Source organism: Megascapheus bottae, chromosome 16 (assembly GCF_031878675.1).
Source record: "Megascapheus bottae isolate mThoBot1 chromosome 16, mThoBot2.hap1, whole genome shotgun sequence".
Classification (NCBI taxonomy): Eukaryota; Metazoa; Chordata; class Mammalia; order Rodentia; family Geomyidae; genus Megascapheus; species Megascapheus bottae.
Window position 1 is genome coordinate 3,454,555 of NC_143524.1, and position 23,965 is coordinate 3,478,519.

The 23,965-nt window shown below is 54.4% G+C and overlaps 1 protein-coding gene across 1 annotated transcript in view; it reads right to left on the bottom strand.

Annotated features, from left to right (window-relative positions):
• The window catches only part of Lrp5 (LDL receptor related protein 5), an 88,808-nt gene that overhangs the window by 42,939 nt on the left and 21,904 nt on the right, over positions 1-23,965 (bottom strand). The window contains exons 2-5 of the mRNA XM_090347197.1: positions 16,809-17,205; positions 12,780-12,977; positions 10,524-10,720; positions 9,064-9,195 (exon numbers count right to left, since the gene is read on the bottom strand). Coding sequence (XP_090203323.1) covers positions 9,064-9,195; positions 10,524-10,720; positions 12,780-12,977; positions 16,809-17,205 — 924 coding nt within the window. The remainder of the gene's footprint in view (positions 1-9,063; positions 9,196-10,523; positions 10,721-12,779; positions 12,978-16,808; positions 17,206-23,965) is intronic.

A 23,965-nucleotide genomic window follows, 5' to 3' on the forward strand; every position in this document is an offset into this window, starting at 1 on the left:
CTCCTTTCTCCCTGTGGGCTGGACTTCCCAGGAAGACCGCCCTGACTTGAGTTCCCTGCCCTATTTCCTCACTGAATGACCTACAGCAAGCAACTTGACCTCTGTGTTTCCTATGTACAAGACTCCAGCAGGCTGAGAAGATCCTCCACAAAGCCTGTGACCTTGGCCCCCTTCCTGAGGAATTACGCTCACACATCCCCGGAGAGACAGAGGCCACAATGAACAAAGTGTGATGTTGTTTGGTTAATCAAAGGTTTGAGGCACAGGAGGTGTGCATGTGGAAGGAGGCAGGGCCTCCAGGTGCCTTTCTGAATCCAGGTACACAGAAGGCACTCAGGAAGAAACGTGATATTTTTTTGGGGGGGGGCGGGGGGAGACTTGAGATCTGGACCTGGGCACTGTATCCCATGGCCCATGGCCCTACACCTGAGCAATAGCACCACTTCCAGTTTTCTGGTGGTTAACTGGAGATAAGAGTCTCATGGACTTTAGTGCTCAGGCTGGCTTTGAACCGTGATCCTCAGATCTCAGCCTCCTGAGTAGCCAGGATGATAGACATAAGGGACTGCGCCTGGCTGAGAAGTGTAATTTTTACTATTGGTTCCACGCCTCCCTGCAGCTCCTTAGCCGTCCCTCTGCAGGGCCCAGGGTGGCCAAGATTTGGATGCTCTCTCCTGTCTGCACCTCTGCATCTGAGGGACTCTGAGGGACACCCCAGGTGTTCATTCCCCATGCATGTCCTTGAGGCCCGCAGAGGGCACAGCCAGGACTGTGCCCACCACAGCAGCTGTTCCCCCGGGAGGCACATGACTGCCACTACTCAGAGGCTGGCTATTCTCCAGAAAACACATTAGCGGAACCATGTGAAAACAAACAACGAAACATTTCATTAGTTCAAATGGTTGAGTAGGCCAGACATGGTGGCTCACTCTTGTAATCCCAGCAACAGCAGAGGTGGAGATCAAGACTGATTCGAGGCCAGCCTGGACAAAAAGGGAAAAGATCCCCCTCTCAATCAACAAGCCAGGCATGGGATTCCAGACACCCAGGACACATTACAAGAGTCGAGATCCAGGCAGGACCCCAGCAAAGCCACGAGACCCTATCCACAACATAACTGAAGGGATGAACAGCTGGGAACACGGCTCATGTGGGAGAGCATTTATCTAGCAACAGCAAGGCCCTGAATTTAAAACCAAAGTTCCCTCCCCACCACACACACACACACACACACAGCCCACCTGGTTCAAGGGAACTCCAGTGCAGTTTGTAAATTGGGAGGCATGATCCATGTGCTAGTCCCACATCGACAAGGCTCAAAGAACTTTTCCCTCACAGACACATGATGGGAAACTCCAGCACACACCCTGTCGTGAGGAATGGGGCAGAGGAAGTGAGAGGTCCGAGGACTCAGTCTGAAGACCCTCAGCTCTGAGCACTGCAATCAACACATCAGGCCTTTACGGAGCCTTGTGGCTGGCCGTGGGGGAAACCAGCTCTATCAGATGCTGCATCAGAGCATCTACCTCCATCTCGGAGGGGCTGGGGAGGGAGCCAAGGTCAAGAGCTGGTGGGCAAGGTCAGCAGGACGAGGAGAACAGCCAGGGAAGCAGGGGAGGGGATGCCAGGCGGTGGGCACAGAAGCAGCAGGTCCACTTCCCACTTCCACGGAGCGAGTGGAACTGGGCCAGAGAAGGGAGGGCACAAGCTCCGTCAGGAGAAAAACACGAACAGAGGGGGAGGGTGAGCACTGCAGTCATCATCTCCAATGCACATTGAGTAAACGCTAAACCACCAATGCTCCACATCGCTGGCCGTAAAAGAGATGCAAACCAACACAACTCGAGATTCCACCTCACTCCAGGTAGAATGGCCGGGATCAGGAAATCGAATAACAACAGATGCTGGCGGGCAGGTGGCCAGGACGGATCACTGCTACCCTGCTGGTGGAGTGCAAACTCGTTCAACCACTGTGGAAAGCAGTATGGCAGTTCCTCAAAAGACTAAACATAGAGCTCCCCTATGACCCAGCAATTCCACTACGTGGCATTTACCCAATCGTCCAGAAAGAAGGACATACTAAATCCACTAGCACAACAATGTTCATTGCAGCATTATTTACCATCGCAAAGATAGGGAACCAACCCAGATGCCCCTCAGTAGGTGATTGGATCAACAAGATGTGGTATTTATACACAATGGAATTCCATGCTGCCATCAGAAGAACAACAAAGCCCCATTTGTTAGGAAATGGAAAGACTTGGGAAAAAAATCATGTTAAGTGAAGTAAGCCAGACTCAAAGGAACATAGGCTCAATGGTTTCCCTCATTTGTCCTAATTAGTACAAACCTTAGACTCTCCTAACAGAGGTTTATAATAGGGCAAAACCTAGATACATAAGGCCATAAAGGATGAGGCTAAATGAAAGGACCTCCAGGATATAGAAACAAGAGCCATATAATGTGTGATTATTGTTCTTAATCACTATGTTATTTCTCATCTCTTTTGTTGTCCCTTAGTTATCTCATATTGTTACAGTATCTTACCTTGTTATCTGATATGTTGTATATATGTTTATTTGTTTATTTGAAATAGAATAGGGAAGGGGGAAAACAAGATGATTGGGAGGGGGTGGGGGAAGGGAAATGGGGACAAAAACATGAGAAGGGTTAGTAATGTTTGTTAAATAATGCACCTTCTATCTGGCGAATATAATGCAACCCTTCTATTAATTACAATAAAAATATATTTTAAAAAACTAGATAAAAATATAAAAGTCTTTAAATAAACTTGGAAATGTTTATTTTAAAAAAGAATCAATAAATGTTGAATTAAATTTAAAAAAAAAACTAAACTACTGAACTCAAGGGTAGAGGTGGGAGAGGAGAGGTGGAGGAGACTGATCAAGAAGCAATGCATTCAAAAACTGATTTACCAAGCTGAAACTCCTTTGTCCAAGACCAAGACTCAAACTATTTTTCCTTCTATTTCTAAATTATTATAGCCAGGCACTGGTGGTTCACAACTAGCTATTCAGGAGGCTGAGATCTGAGGATCAAGGTTCAAAGCCAGCCCGGGTACAAAAGAACCTGAGACTCTTATCTCCAATTAACCTCTAGAAAATAGGAAGTGGGGCTGTGGTTCATGGGTAGGGTGGTGGCCTTGAGCTGAAGAGTTCAGGGACAGCGCCCAGGCCGAGGTCAAGCCCCATTACCCACAAAAAAAAAAAAAAAAAAAAAAAAAAAAAAAGAGTGCCCTCCTTTGGTCTCACTGTGTAGGGACCCCTACAGTCCTATATACAGGACTTGAACTCTTGATCTGATGCTTTCACTCACTAGCCGACGCTTTACCATCTGAGCCACACCTTCAACCCCAAAAGCGTTGGTCTTTTCTTTTGTGCAGCTATTTAGTAATAATTAGTATTGGTTTGGAGGACGGGTACCATGAGGCTCCCCTTCAAGGTCGTGGCCTATCTTCTTTCTTCCTCCACAGCTTTAAGTTAGTGTGCTGGCGGGGACACAAAAGCACACATGCCGAGGGCTCTTCTTTCTGTGCTGTTCCAGAACAGGCAAAACTAATTCCCGGTGACAGGCGTCAGGAAGTGGGGGGAGGTTTGCAGAGGGGCACAGGGTCTTTTCTGGGTGGTTTTGCAGATGCTTGCTGGTGTCAGCGCTAATGGGAATGTACACTTACAATGTGTGTTCTTGTCTCCAACTTACAGCTACACCTCTACTAAAAAGCAAAGCATCGGCCCTCTGGGCTCCCCCACCCCCATTTTCTTGAGTGGGGGGAAGAAGGGGAATCTGATTTTCTTACTATTAAAAATTCACGGTCCATGGCTGTGAACAGCAGCTGCCTTCTGCAGGGGAAGTCAATGCCAATCGAGGCTGGGTGCAGACACCACAGGGCCTCCTTTCTTTTCCTGATAAGTGACAAGCCAGCCAGACTCTGGGAACAAGCGTGCCTGTTATTCTGGGCCCTGGGCTGTGGGCTACATATTCCCTCCACTAATCCCTCCCACCCGGATGGACGATGGACGTGGAGACGGCGGCCCCAGTTGTCTGCCTGCCTGTCAACCTCAACAGTGGCCTTCTGTTCCGCCTGCCGCCCCCCACCAGCCCCACTTCTCGTTTCCCTGACGAATCAACATCTGTGAATGCTGCATCTTGCAGGGGGAGGCGTGGGGCCACTGGAAACCCCAGGTCTGCCGCTGGGACACCGAGGACACCAGAGTCACCAGCCTGGTCACTCACAGCTCAGAGCAGCAGGACTACACTGCTAAGCCCACCACCCCAAGCCCCCAGCCACAAACAAGCCTTGGAGACAAAAGTCAAAACAACAGGACACAGACCCTGGCAGCGAGGGAGCCGCAGGCTTGCAAGGATGGCGGTGGTGGCAACTCCCAGGTTAGGCCCTGCTACTGCTGTTTTTAGCCCAATCCACATAATTGAAAAAACATGGGAGAAAGCAAAGCCAGCTGCTTGTGGAGGCCGCCATGGCGGGGGCAGGGAGGGAGGCTGGCCCAGTGTCTGATGGCCCGGGCTACCCTGGCCAGGGCCCTTGGCCTTCCCAGGGACGACAGTCACCCTGAGATACAAACACCCTCCACATAGGCTCCACAAACCAAAGGTCCCCTTTCCCACAGACTGGGGCTGGAGACACTCCTGAGTCCAGAGCACCCACCTCCTGAGGTGGGAGGACATCCCCCGGGGGAGAGGAGCCATGTCTAGACCTACTCTGTGCTGACCCCAGCAAGCAATGTACGAAGCTATTTCTAGATGGGTGTGGTGGTACATGTCTGTGATCAGAGCGCTCAGGAAGTGACAGCAGGAGGACTGCGAGCCAGCTTGGGCTCAGTGTGAGACCCAGTCTCAATAACCAAAGAAGCTGGGCGGAGGGAGCAAGGAAAGACGGGAGGAAGAGAAGAAAAGGGAAGCAGAAGGGCTGTCTGCCCTCCCCACTCAGGAGTGGCGCTGCCCAGTGCAGCAAGCCTTGCAGGGACCCAGTCCTGTGTCTTCCCAATCTAAAGGGACGCCACCAGGTACCCTTTCTCTGGGGTCCTGGCTGCCGTGTAAGCCTCCTCTTCAGGGAAGACAAGTCTCCACATTAGCCAGCCTTCCTCCCTCCAACCCAGGTAGAGACAGGGCATCAGGAGCATTTCTTCAGCTCCAGCTCCCCCAAGCTGGAAAGGTCAGCGGGCGGGAACAGAGCTCAGGAATCCAGGAGCCACGGCTGAGGCTCTGCCTTCAAATCAGCATTCCCAGGGGAGCCTGGCCTCTGCCACCTGCCACAGGTCAGTAACCCCGGGACCTAGGGGGCAGACCCACCACACTGAGAGTTGGCAACCAGGATGTCACACTGTCTGAGTACCTCAGGCACAGACAGGCCCCTGATCTAACCCTAGGACAAGGCTGTCTCTCTGTCCTCGAGAACAGGGACCACACATCCCTTTCTTCCCCCACCAGGCCTCCAGCCCTCTCACTCCTGGGAAGGAGACTCCACCCCCATCACTCCAGATCAGCCCCTCTTGGCACCACCCGGCCCTGGCATCTGCTTCTGATTCTAAACGTCCTGGGAAGAATTGTTCTCTTGGCATCAAATCAGATTGGCTGCCTGGCTCATAGTTCAAGTTCAAATTCAAGTACAGCTCCTACTTTCTGAGCACCCAGGCCAGGCCTTCCTCCAAACAAACCCAGGAGATGAGCACTGCTGGTGTGGCCTCTCCACAGAGGAGGGAAATGAAGCACAGAGAGGCAAAGTAGTTTCCAAAGATCACACAGCGAGGTGTGGCTTGCAGTCCTCAACGAGACCACAACAGAAAATCACTGGCTTCGAACTCTGGGTCCACCATGCTGAGTTTCATGTCCCAATACTGTAACAAAAACCAGTCTTTGCAGGCTCCCAGGTCCAGAGCAGTCCCCTGGCCTGACATGGTTCCTTCCCACGCTCCTCTCTGGAACACGTGCAGGCTCCAATGCTGCCTTTCTCCCCTGCCTGCATTTGTTCCTCACTGACCTCAGTTCATCACAGCTGCTACTGAGCTCCTTCAGTCACCCTGCCGTAACCCCAGGACCATGCTGGCCTTCGGTCCTCGGTCCCCAGGACACCCACTCCTCAGAACACTGGCCAGGACCTCAGAGCCATACCACACTGCCAGCCGCACCAGGCGAGGATCTGTGGTTTCTCATCCCCCTGATGTCTCTGGACCCCATCACACTGTACACTTGGTGGCGCACGGCCACCAAGTAGGCTTTTCTCCATAGCACTCAGCATCTCAGCTAGGTCTCTGTAGACGTGTTTCTCAGGTTGGGGGGCAGGAAGTGGTGGTCCCTGGACAGCTGACTCCCTGCCACCCAGGGAGCTATACGATCAGCCCAACAGCTCCCATGGGGACAAGGACAGCTTCTCCCCACATGTGTCAGTGCAGTCAGATCAGAGTGCAGGGCCTCCAAGGCGGGGCCTGAAATGCCAGACCCATCCCAGCCTGCACTCCCACCTTCCTCTGGGAAGTCCTCCACCCTGCCTTGCACAGGGCTAGATTCCCCAATCCCAGGCCGCGCCTCTGTGCTGCACACAACACAGGCATGGCCCCTGCCATCCCGGGACTCCCCAGGGCTGCCCTGGGCTGGGTGCAGAGATAAGAGTTTGCATTTACGGAAAGAGCAAAATGGGGGGGCCGGGATCGTAGCCTAGTGGTCGAGTGCTCACCTAGCATGCACAAATTCAATTCCTAGGTACCACACCCAGAGAAAGTCGGAAGTGGTGCTGGCTCGAGTGATAGAGCGCTAGCCTTGAGCAAAATGTGTCCAATGACAGTGCCCAGGCCCTGAGTTCAAGCTCCAGGACTGGTACCAAAAAAAAAAAAAAAAGCAGGCCAGTGAAGAGTAATATGCCCTTAAAGCGCTCAGGGACAGGGGCCAGTCCCCAGGGCTCAGAGGTCCAACTGTGGAAGCCTGTCCCTGAAGAGCAAGGTGACTTCCCCAAGGGCCACCCAGCTGTCACAGCCACTGGGCCCAGGGGCACGGCACTCATGTGGTGCAGGAGTGGACAGTGCACAAATCCTACTTTGCATATGTCCTATGGAATCTGTTAACAAAAGTTGCCCTCTGGAGTTGCTGGAACTTTCGGGTGTCTGTCAGGCACCATTGCATGATACAACGTGTCCTAATCACCCTTAAGTCCTCCCACAAATGCAGACACACAGCGTGTTTCAGGATACTCAAACAGTAGAGACGGTGGCCATATGAAACACAGCCAGGGCCTCTGACTCCCAAAGCAGACATCACTAGATGCTGAGCCAATAACAGCTGAGCCAGGCATCATGAATCAATGAGGCCAACTTTTTTCTGCTGGAAATCTTTTTTTCTTTTGGCCAGTCCTGGGGCTTGAACTTGGCACCTGGCACTGTCCTTGAACTTCTTTTGCTCAAGACTAGCACTCTACCACTTGAGCCACAACACCACTTCCGGCTTTTTCTTTGTATCAAATCCAGGGTTTTGTGCATGCTAGACAAGCACTCTACCACTAGGCCATCTTCCCAGCCCTTCTGCTGGAATCTTGACTGACATTGCCCAACTCAGAAGCCACTTTTGCTCTCCAAAACACACAGGAAGGTGCGGCAGGAGCATGAGGAAGCAAACCAAGTACCCACCTTCAGTGCAGTGGCAAGGACTGGGGGAACTGGGCAAGCTGGGCAGGCCAGGGACCCACTCTGACACCAAGCCAGGCCCAAGGCATCAGCAGCCAAATCATCTCCTCTATCTTCTAGAACCTTCCAGGATAACCTTACGTTGGTGACTCACCCTCAGGCTGTCATCTAGCCTGGCCAGGCTGCTCTCAGCAGTCACCTCAAGTGTAGATAGTACACCCTCAGCTTACTGTGTCCAAATCCTGGGACAGCTGGATCCCCCACAGAGACCCAGAAGTCCCCCCAGGCCAGGGCCTCCCGGGTGACTGCACAGCTGCTCTTCCAAGACACCTCTCTTTCCAGCATACCCCATCCCTGGCTGATGGTGCTGTCCATCTTCCCAGGGCCACCTCGCCTCTCACCTGGCATGAGTGCCTGAGCCCGGGACTGTCTGCAGGATGCCTGAGCCTGGCACTGTGGGGTGCACAGCAGGGGCTTGCCAAATGGCTGCTGAATGGGCAAGAGGATGCAGGAACGGAAGATGAATGAATGATTCAATGAATATGGCTCTCTTAAGCCACCAGTTCTACAAGGTAGGATTCCTGCTTTAAAAGAACCAGGAGGGGCAGGAGTGTGGCCTAGTGGGAGAATGTTCACCTACCTATCAGGCACAAAGCCCTGGGTTTGATTCCTTGGTACCACATACACAGAAAAAGCCAGAAGTGGCTCTGTGGCTCAAGTGTCAAAGAGTGTTAGCCTTGAGCAAAAACAGTATTCAAGAATGGTGCCCAGGCCCTGAGTTCAAGCCTTAGGATTGGAAAAAAAAAAAAAAAGGAGGCGGCGGGAGTTGGAGTTTGACCTCATATTGGAATGCTTGCCTATCATGCACGAAGATCCACAGACACAGAAAAAAAAGCTGGAAGTGGTGCTGTGGCTCAAGTGGTAGAGCACCAACCTTGAGAAAAAAGCCCAAGGATAGTGCTCAGGCCCTGTGTTTGTGACCCAGAAATAGCGCCCAAAAAAAGTCTTACAGACTTTCCTGCCTGGCCTGATTTCAAACAAAGATCCTCAGCTCTCAGCCTCCGGAGTAGCTAGGATTACAGGAACAAGCCACCAGCACCCACTTCTACAATAAGCATAAGTTGGGGGTTCATACTGCATGCACTACTGGGTCATCATTCCATCGCCTTACAGACAGGGGACCCGAGGCCCCAATAGGGCTGATAATGTGACTGAACTGCCTGCCGTGTCCCTGACAGGCTCAGAGCCCAGAGCTAACCGCCAATCTCAGCCATCAACTGCCCAAATCCATCTGGTGCAGGCTGGCAACGCGCACAGCTTTTGCTGAAGTGAGTAGACCGCCCTGTTTTCTCTGGAGGCACCCAAGCTGGCTGCGCCCCTGCCAGGCCAGGCTGCCTCGGTGTGCCCGCCTCACCTGCTTTACACGTCCTGCCATTGTCCTGGAGCTGCACGCCGGTGGGGCAGGCGCACGCATAGAAAGGCTCCCTCGGGGACAGCAGGCACAAGTGGGAACAGCCACCATTGTCCTCCTCACACTGAGAGTGGACTGAAAGAAACAGGGGAGACTGAGAGGAAGCTCTAGAAGAGGGCACCTCACCCCATCCAGTCACCACCCACAGCTCCAACCACTGCCCTGCCACCTGTCTCCAAATAAAGGAGCAGCCCACCTCCTCACCAGTCCTCCTGACCACCCCATGAGGCCCTCTGCGCAGACCACCTGCCACGATGGTCCTCGCCACTTCCCTCCTCACTGCCTACCATCGGCCACTGGACCTTTAGCTTCACCAGCTGGTCTTGGAATTTCTCCAAGTCCAGCTGTGACCTTCCTGGCACCAGCCCAACCCAGACTGCCCTGTCCCTGAAGCAGGCAGCTTCTTCATGCTGAGCTCCTCCAGCAAGGAAAACTCGCTCCCTCGGTACCTCCCCCGTGAGGGCTGCAGGACTTCCCACCTGACAGCGACCCTTGGCAGTGGGGTTTTTTTTTCTTTGGGTTTTGGTTTGTTTGGTCATGGGGCTTGAACCCAGGGCTTGGGAGCTGTCTCTGATGCCTTTAGCTCAAGGTTAGTGCTCTACCCCTTAAGCCAGAGCACCACTTCTAGTTTGATTGTGGTTAACTGGAGGTAAGAGTCTCATGGACTTTTGTACCCGGGCTGGCTTTGAACCACGATCTTCAGATCTCAGCTCCCTGAGAAGCTAGGGTGACAGGCGTGAGGCACCGGCCACCGGCAGAAGTGGGTTCTTGACTCTTAAATACCTGGACCCCACCGGCTGCACCCACTCTGGTGACCATACTCAAGCCTGGGCTAGGCCTGGGGGCCACACTGGGCATTTCTCTAGGCCCTTCTATGACCAATGAGAAACTGATCATAGCAAAGATGTCTAGGACCAGAGAAAGTGGGGTTCAGTACCCCTCAAGTAGCATTAACTAGAATAACATATTCCCAGCGATGAGCTGTCTCCCTCCTGGGGTTGGCTGAGCAGACGAGTTCAAGTGCCATGATGTCCCCAGCAGAAAACACTCCAGAGGACCCTGCCCTGCCCTCTGCACTGCACTGAGAACAGCTGCTGCCCCAGGAACCCGATCTCGAGGTCCGAGTTTAAACCCACAATGGCTTAGCCAGAAACATCCATTCCCTGCGGGCAGGTGGCCTGTAACCCTGGCCCTACCGATCAGAAGTCCCAGGGATCCAGGGACTTGGCCCAGGATCCTAGCAGACCCCCAAGCCGGGAACCAGCAACTCAGGTGTCTCATTCATCAAGGAGCCACCCTACCTTCAGAGTCTGCCCGGCTTCCCAGCCGGTGGCACCACCCCATCAGATGGCCCGGCCCCACACCACAGACGCCACCCCACCGCCTGTCCCCCAAGAACTCACAGGGGGGCTGCCGCTCCTGGCTGAGCACCTGGATGTCCATGGGTGAATAGAGGGAGCTCAGGATCTCCTTCCTCTTCTCCCCAGTCCTCTTGTTACAGGCGTGGATGGAGCGTGTCTGCCAGTCCGTCCAGTACAGAGTATCCCCAGACAGCGTCAGGGCAAAGGGGTGCGTCAGGCTGCCCTCCACCACCTTCTGCCTGCAAGGGAGACAGAGGGCAGGGGTCAGAAGACCAGACCAGCTCCGCTCTACTCTGGAAGCTGCTCTAGTACGCAGGCATCCCACACTAGCCAGCCTCTGCTCACCTGTGCCAGGGACACAGGGTCCCCAGACAGGGAAGTCCCCAGCAAAGAAAGTCGCAAATGGCAAGGAGTCACTCTGGGGACTACGGGCAGCCCTCTTCTCAGGTAACCCCACGTGCTCAGCCCTACAAGTCCCGGCGGTTTTCGGGGAAGAAAAACACCAGGCGGAGGAAGTAGTATCTAACAAGACTACCAAGACTGCTAAAGGACTGGAGTGTGACACAGACGGTGGCATGTAGTTGCCCACGACCCTCCACTGCCAGGACAGGCTCTGACTGCTGTGTGGCTGTGGGTAAGTGTGAGTGCCTCTCTGAGCTAGGTAGTCTGGGGTGTTTAATGACCTCATAAATATCCCAAGAGACAGTTGACATACAGAAGCATTAGCCGTAACCACCACGCTGCTGCCATCATCCTATCGCCATCCAGACAACAGCCTTCCCAGCCTTTGTGCCCCTCCAGAACTGCCAGGACTGCTTATGCACAAGATCACAAGGGGCCGGGAACATGGCCTAGTGGTAGAGTGCTTGCCTAGCATGCACAAAGCTCTAGGTTTGATTCCTTGGTACCACATACACAGAAATGGCCAGGCTGGGCACGGTGGCTCATGCCTGTAACCCTAGCTACTCTGGAGGCTGAGATCTGAGGATCAAGGTTCAAACCCAGCCCAGGCACAAAAGGACCTGAGACTCTTATCTCCAAGTAACCCCTAGAAAATGGGAAGTGGGGCTTGGCTCAAGGGTAAGGCGGTATCCTTCAGCTGAAGAGCTCAGGGACAGTGCCCAGGCCAAGTTCAAGCCCCATGACCCACCAAAAAAAAAAAAAAAAAAAAAGCTGGAAGTGTGGCTGTGGCTCAAGTGGCACAGTGCTAGCCTTGAGCAAAAAGTCCAAGGACAGTGCCTAGGCCCCGAGTTCAAGCCCCAGGACTGGCAAAAAAAAAAAAAAAAACAGAATGGGCCTCAGCTCCACTTTGGGATAAGTGAAGCCCTGGCAGGGAGCTGGGCTCTAAGCTCCGGACGCAGGCTGACCAGACCTGCCTGCACAGCCACTTCCGAGGGCTCTTCTCCCCCACCCCATGCAAAAAATCTGTGAAGTCATGGCAATATACAACACACAGGCCTGAGTGAACTGGCTTCGTTCTTCTCAGGCCTGTGTGTTGCACAAGCCAGGACAGATTTGGGGTCTCCCCTTGCCACAGAGGGACCCTGTGCTTGACCTGGCACAGAGCAAGAGTCATTCAGTCAACAAGAAACCCCTTCACCTGTTCATGGAGGACAGACCTACATCTTCAGAGTAATGAAGTCAGACTTGCTTGGAGATGAGTCTCACAGACAGCTCATCACACCTGTAACACTAGCTACTCAGGAGGCTGAGATCTGAGGATCACAGTTCAAAGTCAGGTAGGAAAGTCTGTGAGACCCTTATCTCCAATTAACCATTAGGAAACTGGAAGTAGTGCTTTGGCTCCAAGTGGTAGAGCACTAGCCTTGAGCAAAGAGAGCTCAGGGATAGAGCCTAGGCCCAGAGTTCAAGCCCCACAACCGACAAAAGTCTCACACACACTTTCCTGCCCAGTCGGGCTTTGAACCATGATCCTCAGATCTCAGCCTCCTGAGTAGCTAGAACTACAAACATGAGCCCCCAGCACCCCACTGGAAGTTTTAGTTGCTCTTTTGGCAGCAACACCAGTGCATGGTTGTCAGCTACATAGTCCTTCCTGCCTGGCTTAGAATAAAGTGCTGCATCTGCTGTGGACAGTGCCAGCCAGATGACGGAAGCCGCCCACCCGCCCTGCTCAGGGACTGCAGGGTGCCACCCATACTGTCTTGCTGCTTCCAGTTCTCAAAAGTGCCGAGTAAATTCCTCAGGCACCCAGGATTTCAGCCTCGAGGCCTGAGTTAAGAACTGCCTTCAAACCCTACGTGGTGCGGGGCGGTGTAAGGAAGGGTGCCGACTCACCGGAAGGAGCCATCCAGGTTGGCACGGTGGATGAAGCTGAGCTTGGCGTCTGCCCAGTACAGCTTCTGCTCGTCCAGGTCGATGGTCAGCCCATTGGGCCAGTAGATGTCCGAGTCCACAATGATCTTCCGGGCGCTGCCATCCATCCCCGCCCTCTCAATCCGAGGCGTCTCCCCCCAGTCTGTCCAGTACATGTACCTAGTGAGGAGGGAAGGGCAGGAGGGGAGGAACTTACCACAGTGGCGGTTTGGTTGGGATCTCTGGCATGGGTCCTAAGCTGGCCTAGAACTGGCTCGGCAGCCCAGGCTGGCCTTAAGCTCTCAAACCCTCTGCTCAGCTTCCCAAGTACTGAGATTACAGGTACGTACGTATGACCAGTGTTTAGTGTTTCAGTGAGTAGTTAGGGATCAAAGTAGTCATGTGTTACTTAGGACAGAAATACGGCATATGAGGGGTGGTTCTGGGTGTTGTCCCTTAGTTATTTTGCTCGAGGCTGGCACTGTACCATGAGGCATGGCTCCCTCAGATCTCAGCCTCCTAAATAGCTAAGATTATAGGTATGAGCCACAAGTCCTTGATTTTAAGATTTTCTTTTTTTTGGCCAGTCCTGGGGCTTGAACTCAGGACCTGAGCACTGTCCTTGGGCTTTCTCAAGGCTAGAGGTCTACCACTTGAGCAACAGCACCAATTCCAGCTTTCTCTATGTATGTGATACTGAGGAATTGAACCTGGGTCTTCATGCATGCTTAGGCAAGCACTCTACCACTAGGCCAAACTCCTGGCCCAAGATTTGTTTTTAAGGTCATTAGGTTACTAGTCACCGAGGTGGACATGACAGTGATGGACATGAAGAGGGTGGTGATCCCTGGGCCACAGTCCACCCATGGCAGCACAGGCCCAGAGGTCTTCCCACCACTTGGCACGGAGAGCAAGCTGCAGGATCACAGTCCCGGAAACAGCTCTTCTCTGGTGCACCATTATGTCTAGTACTTAAATAGCTCTGCTTGGTGTTGAATTCTATTTCATATATATATACATATATATTTTGGGGGGTAGGTAGATTGTGGGGCTTGAACTCTGGGCCTGGATGCTATCTCTGAGCTCTTCAGCTCAAGGCTACCACCCTACCCCTTGAGCCACAGCGCCACTTCCAGTTTTCTAGTGATTAATTGGAGTCTCACTGAGTTTAGATCCCACATTGGCTTTGAACTGCAATGCTCAGATCTCAACCTCCTGAGAGCCAGGATTACAGGTGTGGACCTCTGTGCCCGGATATTTCTTATATTTTTTGCTAGGCTAAAAATGCTGTGAACGAACCCCTGTAGAAGGCAAACATGCAGGCTGGAATGTATTTGGTGCTGACATGAACATTTCCACATGGGAGCACCCAGTCTGAAAAGGCTGCATGCCCTGTGCCACCCCTGACATGTGGAAAAGGCACCACACAGAGAGAGTGGGCGTGGGAGGATGGGGGCAGTGGCAGGGGCGGGCACAAATAGCTCAGGCAGCAAAACTCTCCCATGTGAGCAGCCACAGTACATACAGTGCCATACCATGTCCCCACCCACATCCTACACACCAGCCACAGGTCACATAAAACACGGACTTTGGACTGGTAACAACACAGCCCTGTAGGCTCACCAGTTTGAACAAATGTCCAGCTCCAGAGGGAAACACTTCCCCCTGGGGGGCCCAGGGAACCTTCTACATTTTCCTCACACCCCAAAAACTGCTCTTGAACAGGTTGTAAGATGCCTGGGCAGTGGCTCACACACGCCCTCACCACACTGGGGAAGCTGAGGCTAGGGGCGGGGTGGCGGGGGGGAGGGGGGGGTCCAGGCAGCCAGGCCAGCGTGGACAGAAAAGACCAAGACTCGGCCTCTGTGGAGAAAAGCTAGATGGCGGCACATACCTGTCGTCTCATCAATGCTAGGAAGCCTAAAGTCACCCGGGTGTGCACCAAGCAGGTAGTGAGACTCTATCCTAAAACTAACGCGAAAAACAGGGCAGGTGGTGTGGACCAGCATTATACACCAGCGAGGGCCCCAGTACAGCCATACACACACACACACACGCATGGAAGACAGACAGAAATGACAAGAGCAGCTCCCAGGTTGGTCTGTGGGCTCGCAGCTTGCCAATGTCTATTTTCCATTGGGAGGCCGGCACCCCATGTCCATGAAAAGCCTTCGGGGTCCTTGGTGGTCTCCGTCCAGTGAGCAGACACAGAGAGCCAATGCCTGCCTCTGGTTCCCAACCTTTCCGGCACTCAGAGCTGTCGTGGGGGAAGCAGCCCAGCCTGGGCAGTGAAGGTGCCAAAGACGGCAGGAGCGGGTGTGCCGGCCACCCCGACGAGCCCACCTCCCACTCTGCACAGCGCTCATTACCAACAGTGCTGAGGGCTGGCCGAGCCCCCGATAGCCTCTGGCCTCTCTCCAGTGCCAGCAAGCCTCCCTTCTTTGGCCTCCATCTCCTCACAGTAAAACTTCACTTGCTTCATCTGACCTTGCGCTGGCACCAGGGGCCATCGCCATCACCAGGAGCACGGGACCAGGCTCCGCTGTGCCCCAGGGTCTCTCAGCGCATGAGGTCCTCCCATCTCTCACATGCACAGCACCAAGGGACCTCCACGCCACAGGAAACCCCCAACACCAAGCTTCCTAGACAGGGGTCCCCAAGTCAGGACCAGCACCCCCTCTACAGGGGTGGAATCAAGGCACAGGGGCCTCATACAAGACACCCTGTCCTGTCCTCCTGCCATGGGGCCAGGGTCAGTCATCCCATCTGCAATCCAGCCCAGCGGTGACAGAGACAGCACATGCCTCTCGTTGACTCTCCAACGTGTCTCGTATAGCATCTTCCTTGTTTGAAATAAACAATGCCACACAGAGGCATGGGGCAGAGGCCATTCCTGCAGGTTTTCCAGCCCCAGGTCCTGAACAGCGCCTAGGGACAGCCATCCACTGAGAAGGTATCAGGCTGCAAGGCCAGCACAAAGCCAGAAGCTGTGTGGGTTCAGGGCCTCCTCGTGGAATCCGCTCGTGGAAAGCAGCGCCCTCCCATGCGCCTGGTGAGATAGACACGTGCACAGTCTACAGCTCTGCTGCAGGACGCGGCTGGTCAGCTGGGCAAACCTGGAGGAAAACCCACTCCTGGCCCCACAAAGGTACCGTGAGCAACTGTGCCCATTCAGAGCAGGGCCATTGGCACTGAAAGAAGGGCAAGGGTCCACGTGACTGGCTGGAGATCCCCCAGCAGGTTGAGGCAGGCGGGCGGGCGGGAAGGCCTAGGACAGCCACAGGGGCCAGGAAGCCAGGGTTATCCTGAGCCTATTGTGCCACACACATGTACGCGTGTGTACACACACACACACTCAGCCTGCATACCTGCATGGCCACCTGAGCTGCCCACACTGAGTCTGTACTGGTGGCCATGCTGCACTGGCTATGTTCTGCCACCCAAGAAGACACAGCGATATCAGGGCCCCACCTGTATAGACAGAGACACCGAGGCAGCCTGGCCTCATTTTACTCCTCAACCCACATGTAGAACTCACACTAATGCAGTTGTTCCTTCATTCAAAACTGATCCCTGGCCAGGCACTGGCGGCTCACGCCTGTAATCCTAGCTTCCCAAAAGGCTAAGATCTGAGGATTAAGGTTCAAGTCCAAGACTCTTATCTCCAGCTAACCAGCAAAAAGCCAGAAGTAGAGCTATGATTCAAGTGGTAGAACATTCGCCTTGTGTAAAAAAGCTGCATGCCAGTGGCTTACACCTGTAATCCTAACTATTCGGAGGCTGAGATCAGAGGATTGTAGTTCAAAGCCAGCCTGGTCAGGACAGTCCATGAGAATATTACTTTAATCACCAAAAAGTCAGACACGGAGCTGTGGCTGAAGTGGTAGAGCACCAGCTATGAGCAGAAAAGCTCAGGGATAGAGCACAGGCCCTGTGTTCAAGCCCCAGGACCAGCCCAAAATAATAATAATTAGGAGCCAGAGACATAGCAAAGGGGGGTGGTGGGTTTACCCGTGGGCGGGGTCCAGGGCGATGGCCCGTGGCTGGTCCAGGTCCTGCCAGAAGAGCACCTTGCGGGAGGTCCCGTTGAGGTTAGCCACCTCGATGCGATTGGTCTCCGAGTCTGTCCAGTACAGCTTCTTGCCCACCCAGTCGCAGGCCAGGCCGTCAGGCGACACCAGGCCAGAGATGACGACGCTGTGCGTGGCCACCCCTGTGTAGTTCAGGTAGGCCTGCTTGATAGCCTCCTCGCTCACGTCTGTCCAGTACACGGCTCCCGTGGAGAACAGGAAGTCCACGGCGGCTGCGTCCTCCAGCCCGCTCACCACCACCGTGGACTCGAGCTTCACTCCACCCGCGTCCACCAGCCGCACGTCCCGGCGATTGGCAAACAGCAGGAGCGGCGAGGCTGCGGGCACAAGCACACTGTGAGGATGGCAGGACAGACTGGGGTGGGTGGGGGGGACGCCTGGCACCTGCCCACCCATTCTAAGTCCTCATTCCTTCCCTCCAGGGCCAGGAGCAGCCAGGCAGCCCCAGTGACCCACACTGCTGCTCTCTCCTCCCAAGCAGGGTGGCGTCCTGTGTGCCAAGTTTCACCCCACACACAGCTCAGCAGGGGAGGACAGAGGAGGACACGGCCCTGGCCCTGCTGCCCAGCAAAGGCCTGGCCAAGAGGCCAAGCTCTGAGAGGTGGTTCAGAGCCCCTGCGTGCCCGGAGGTGGGGCCTAGGCTGGACTGAGCCACCCCATCCTCCCAGCCCCATGGCCACTGTCCAAGCACAGGCCCTTTCCTTGAGCTGTGGCCCACACGCCCCCCTGTGCATTCCATGTCTTCCCACAATGATTGCAGACATCCCAACAACAAGAAAGACTTAAACCAGGTGCCGTGGCTCACACCTGTAACCCAGCTATGCGGGACGGGATGCTGGGAGCTGAGATCATGATTCAAAGCCAGCCTGGGAATCTCATCTCCAATCAACCACCAAAAAGCCAGAAGTGGAGCTGCGGCTCAAGTGAGAGTGTAAAAAAAGTTCAGGGGCGATGTCCAAGACAAGCTCAAAACAGACAGACAGACAGACAAGCAGATCGATCCGTTTAAAGGCCTCTCAGAAATCATCTCCAACTCAAACATTGTTGGGAAGTTTGGAGCAGGGCACGGAATGATGGCCCCATCTGGCCTCCATGGCCTCCAGCCTCTGGCCTCCCTTCCTGCTCATCTCTCTCCCAGCCACCCCGGGCCTCCCAGGTATTTCCTGTTTGAAGGCCCCGTGAGAGCCTCACTCTCACACTGAGAACTTGGGATGGGGGTGCAGACATCACCACAGGTCTTGGAGGAGCCCGTAAGGGTCCACAAGCTGCACTGATGGGGGCTGGCCACGAACTCTCCCGACAGCCAGGGCTTGGCTAGGGACGGCTGACTTTCCTCCTGGGAGCTGCATTTGGGTCCCCACACGGATGGGGACCAGCCAACCACAACACCCACACTACCAAGAAGTTCTTTCAGAAATCAAAACTAAGGGGCCGGGAGCATGGCCTAGTGGGAGAGTGCTCGCCTAGCACGCACGAAGCCATGAGTTCAATTCCTTGGTACCACAAACTCAGAAATATCTGCAAGTGGCTCTATGGCTCAAGTGGCAGAGTGCTAGCATGAGCAGAAAGTGTCCGAGGGCAGTGCCCAGGCCCTGAGTTCAAGTCCCAGGACTGGCAGAGAGAGAGAGAGAGAGAGAGAGAGAGAGAGAGAGAGAGAGAGAGAGAGAGAGAGAGAGAGAGAGAGAGAGAGAGAGAGAGAGAGAGAACTTAAGCAGGGAAAGCCATGGAACTAAATCCTGCGCTGACCCCATGGGCCCCTTAACAGAAAGGGCCTGCCCCCTCGGCCCCAACACACTGTCCGGGGTGCCCAGAGCTGCCACATGTGGACAGTAGCAGAGTGCCAGCTCCATCTGGGCCCCTCCCATTTCCGGGTGACTGTTCTGAAGGTTGGGGGGATCCAGGGGGTCTGAGATCATGGCCACTAGAAGCAGGAGCATCAAAACCTCCTCTCTAGCATCATCCCAAAATAACCTGAGCAAAACAGGGCTGAGGCAGGCATGAATGGTAGAACACTTGCCTCATAAGTGCAAGGCCCTGAGTTCCAATCCAGAGCCACCAAAAACACCACCACAATACAAAATGGACGAAAGATTTCAACAGGCATTTCTCCGGAGAATATGCACAGGCCAAACACCAGCAGCCACAGCTAGACACTCAGGAGGTTGAGCTGACATTGAGGCTCCAAGCCAGCCCAGGAGGGAGAGTCCATGAGATGCTTACCTCCAACGAACCAGCTAAAAACCAGAAGCGGAGTGTGGTTCAAGTGGTAGAGCGCTAGCCTGGAGTGAAAAAGCTCAGGGACAGGGCTCAGGCCGAAGGTCAAGTCCCAGGATTGGCACACGCACATGTGCACACCCACAGATCCCTGCACGCACACATAACAATTCATGCACAAATGGCTCACACATACATGAAAAGATGCTCGGCGTCCTCAATCACTGGGAAAACGCAAACCAAAATTATAGTGAAAAGCCACTTCACACATACTAGAATGCTGCTACTAAAAGAAAAAGAAGCTGGGAGTTTGGCCTAGTGGTAGAGTGCTTGCCTAGCATGCACGAAGATTCAGGTTCAAATCCTTGGTACCACATACATAGAAAAAGCCTGAAGTGGTGCTGTGGCTCAAGGACAGCTCTAGCCTTCAGAAAGCCCAAGGACAGGGCAGGGAGTTCGGCCTGGTGGTAGAGTGCTTGCCTAGCATGCACGAATACCCGGGCTCAATTCTTCCGTACCACCTACATAGAAAAAGCCAGAAGTGGTGCTGAGGCTCTAGTGGTAGAGCTTTGAGAAAGTCCAAGGACAGTGCTCAGGCCCTGAGTTCAAGCTTCAAGACTGGCAAAAATAAATGAGAGAGAGAGAGAATAATGGCTCAAGCATGGAGGCTCACACCTGTGAGCCTACCTGGTGTAGAAGATTGAGGTTCACAGCCAGACTGTGCAAAAAGTAGGTGCCAATATCATCTCCACAAATGAAAATTCTGTGTGTAGATGTGCACCTGCAATCTCAGTTATTCAGGAAGTCTAAACAGTACAGGTGAGAGCTGGTTTCAACACAATCATCCATTCAAAAACATAACTAAATCAAAAAGGGAAGAAGGCATGGGTTGGGAGTTTTGCTTAGTGGTAGAGTGCTTGCCTAGCATGCACGAAGACCCGGGTTCGATTCCTCAGTACCACATACACAGAAAAAAAGCCAGTAGTGCTGAGGCTCAAGTGGTAGAGCTCTAGCCTTGAGAAGACCCAAGGACAGTGCCCAGGCCCTGAGTTCAAGCCCAGGACTGGAAAAAAAAAAAGTGGGGGGAGGGGGCAAGGCATGGCTCAAATGTTGGAAAGTCACCTAGCAAATATAAACTCCTGAGTTCAAACCCTAGTGCTGCCCAAAAGGGGAAAAGACTCCCTTTCCCACCCCCATTATGCCCACAGCATGGTCCTGGACTGCAGGAACCCCAGAAGACTGTGTGCTCATGGAGGTGGCTGCTCTGAAGGCTCCCACCGATGGAAAACCCAACCTCAGGACACTGAGTTAGTTCACTCTGCCCTGGGAGCCGATCCCCACCTCCAGGGAAGGTGGGCTGTCCAGAGGGATGGCAGCTCTGCCCATAGGCAGAAGATGGCTGGAGAGTGAGAGGGTGCCCAGGTCCCAGGACTCCTCGAGGGCAGGGAGGGTGGGGTGGGGGATCCAGAGGCCCTGGAGCCCAGGCAGGCTAGGATCCCCCATGCACACCTGGGTGGTACACCTCCATTCATCCGCCAGCCACTTGGCGCAGAACCACCAAAATCCTGCTTCCTGTGCGACTGGAGGCTGGGTGCGCCTGGCTCCCCCTGTTCCAGGTCTTGGGGAGTTGTCCTCACACGTCCAGCGTGAGTGTGATCTGCTGGCGCTTGCTGAAATTCCACGTTGTGGTGCCTAACCTGGGAGTCCCAAATCACATGCGCGCGCGCGCACACACGCACATACATACACACACACACACACACACACACACGCACGCACGCACGCACACACTCGTCATGCTGTCCTCAGGCCCCAGGAAGCCCTCTACCAGGTGGGCCCCGCCCAAGAACCCCTTGTAAAAGCAAGCAGGGAAAAGCCCAGCCTGGGATGTGGCTTTACTCCTGGCTCCTCTGCCAAGAAAGGGCTGAGGGCGGAGGGACCGAGGCTGGAGAAGCCAGGCCAGGAGCCCAGCCGAGCCTTCCCTGAGGCCTGGGTGCCAGGGCAAGAGGGGGCCCTGAGACCAGCCCAGCCAGGGAGGGGGAAGAGGCTGCAAGCCACCCAGGCACACAGGACCCAGCTCGGCCGACTCTCCCTCCACCAACTGGAAAGACCACATTTCCCCAGGTGAGACTTGGGGCAGTTCAGGTGTGCACTGCTTCAAAGGCGGAGAAGGTGGGGGCATTGTAATTTCCTGAGCCTCTCCCCTGCCAAGTCCGTGGGAGCCCGCGAGCCACCTCCTAGGAGAGGGCCAGCCAGGGTAGCATGGCCAGGGCAGGCCAGCTCTCCCCAGGGTGAACTCCTGCTTCTAAGACCAAGTTGAGAAAATGACACACTTCATTTCAAAGTCTGAAAAAGGACCTGTATGGTGCTCTTGTCTCCTGGCAACTGGCTGCCTGGGTCTCGTGTGGGTGCCACCCTGACAGCCCAGCTGACACCAGCAGCCTCGCCACCTTCTCCTACGGAACCCAGGCTGAGGCAGACAATGACATGTGAGAGGCGTGGCCTCCAGGACCCCATCCACCAATCACACCCTGGCTGGTGAGAGCAATTATGTGGGAGAGGCGTGGCCATGTGAGGCCCCACCCACCAACCACAAGCATCTCACACACACACACACACACACACACACACACACACACACACACTGCCCAGGGTAGAATCCACACCAGAAATAAGGAGCAGATGAGAAAGAAATGGATGCAGAAGAAAACCAGATGCAAAGAGAAAACCACACATGGTTAAGGGACAGAACCACCCTCCTGCAGTCACTACTGAGCACCTGGGGTGCAAACTGGAAGCAAGAAACATAATGAACGCGGCATTTCAGTGGCATTAGATATCCATGCTAGGGATGGGGCAGATTGGGAAGAGGGGAGTCAGGGAGGGAGGCTGCACTCTAAGCAGTCAGGGGAGGGCTCACCGGGAAGTCCGGGGGCAGAGACTGATGCGAAGGTCCTGAGATGGAAGTACAGGAGAGAAGGGCATGTGACTGGCAGCTGCTGGCCCGTAGGGGCTCCTTCCCTGCCAGGCAACTTGCCCTCTCATTGCAGAGCCCCCGTGGATCAGGGATCCCAGGGGACATTGAAAGGGACGAAACATGACACACACTGCGACATGTTAGAGCCCGAAGACATCATGCTCAGTCCAAGAGGCCAGACCAAAGATTCCATGGGGCTGGGCATGGCAGCTCACATCTACAGGGCCAGTGCCCAAGAGAGGGAGATCAGGAGGGCTGTGGTTCAGACACAACTCAAAGTCAGCGGTGCATCTCAACCAACAAACCGTGGGTAGTGGTTCATGCCTTTAATCCTAGCTTGTGGGTGGTACAGATAATCTAAGACTGGCTGCGTACAAAAACTCAGCAAAAAGAACTGGAGATGTTGGCTCCAGCAGTCGAGCACCTGCCTACCTGGCATGGAGCCCTGAATCCAAACCCTAGTACACTCCCTCTCTAAAATAAAAGCCACACCGGATGACTGCTTCGTATGAAAAGTCCAGAACAAACTGAGCCAAAGACACAGAAAGTGGATTAGAGGCTGTAGGATCTGGGTGGGCGGAGAGCAGAAAGGATGAGGAGTGACACTTGGTGAAGATGAGAAAGTTCCAGAAGCAGACAGAGGTGGTGGCTGCACACCTCGCAAAATCCTCACTGTTGCAGAATTTTGACTTAAGATGATTACTTTCTCCTCAGTGGAAATAAACCACGGGGCTGAGGGCTGAGGTCTTAGTGGTACTGGGGTTTGAACTCAGGGCTTCACCCTTGCGAGGTGGGTGCTCTACCACTTGAGGTTCACCTCCAACCCAGGCTGGTTTTTCTCCAGACAAGAGTTTCACTATGTAGCTCAAGCTGATGTGGCATTCACTGTCTTCCTGTCTCAGGCACCTGAGCGCTGGGATGGCAGGAATGCCCTTCCACACACATCAAACCCTTTCAAAAGGCACAGCCACCCGCGCTGGTCAGGCTGATTCCCTCTGCCATCCTGATGTCTCAGCTTCATCTGAGGTTCAGGCCTTCTTGGCAGGAGCTCAGGACACCCCGCATGCCCTCAGGGCCCCATCCCCTCTGATCAGGCCAGCGTGGTACACAGTTCAGACCCAGGTGTGAATGGTACTCCCGGGACCCCAGAAGTCTGTTTTGGCTCCCTTCTACCAGGGACCAGGGCTGTGGCCAGTCTCTGCCACAGAAGAATCAGGAATCTACACAGCCAAGTGCCATCAAGCCCATTTTAACTCCGCTAAGCATCTCCAGTGTTTATATATAGAATTTGTAGCAGATGTCTGGGCCTCTTCTCCAAGAGCCCATGGTTTACACTGTGTACACAGTGACCCCAAACAAGGCCTGCTCCAAGGTCATCCAGCCCCCTGCCACCACCCCCAGAGGAGCAGCAGTCTGGGTCCAGGCCTGATTAGAAGGGGCCCCCGGGCTCACGGCAACGGCCAGGCTAGGTGTAGTCTAGGCATTCTGTGGGGTCATCAGTCAGGGCCAGAAGAACTCAAAGAGGCCCACTCACACAGGTACAAGAAGGGAAGGTGGGTGGCAGGGACAGGGGGTGCCTGGAACCATGAGAAGAACTGGCTGGGGTGGGCCTGGCAGGCTTCCGGGAGGAGGAATCCAGGAGTGAGCCAGCAGTGCTGGAGGAAGACTGTAAAATCTGGTGACTGCGGAGCATGTCTGAGCTGAACACCCCGGTGCAGCCGTGCTCCCTGCGTCATTACACCCAAGACAATGCATCCCTGGCTGCCCCGCAGCGCCCTCGGCCTGGGGCCCTGGGTACCGGGCCTTGAGAGCCAGCTGGGGTTTCTGAAACAACATTCCCATGACCATCCACGTTTCCCCTTCCCCTGGGGTCCCCTCCAGGCTCT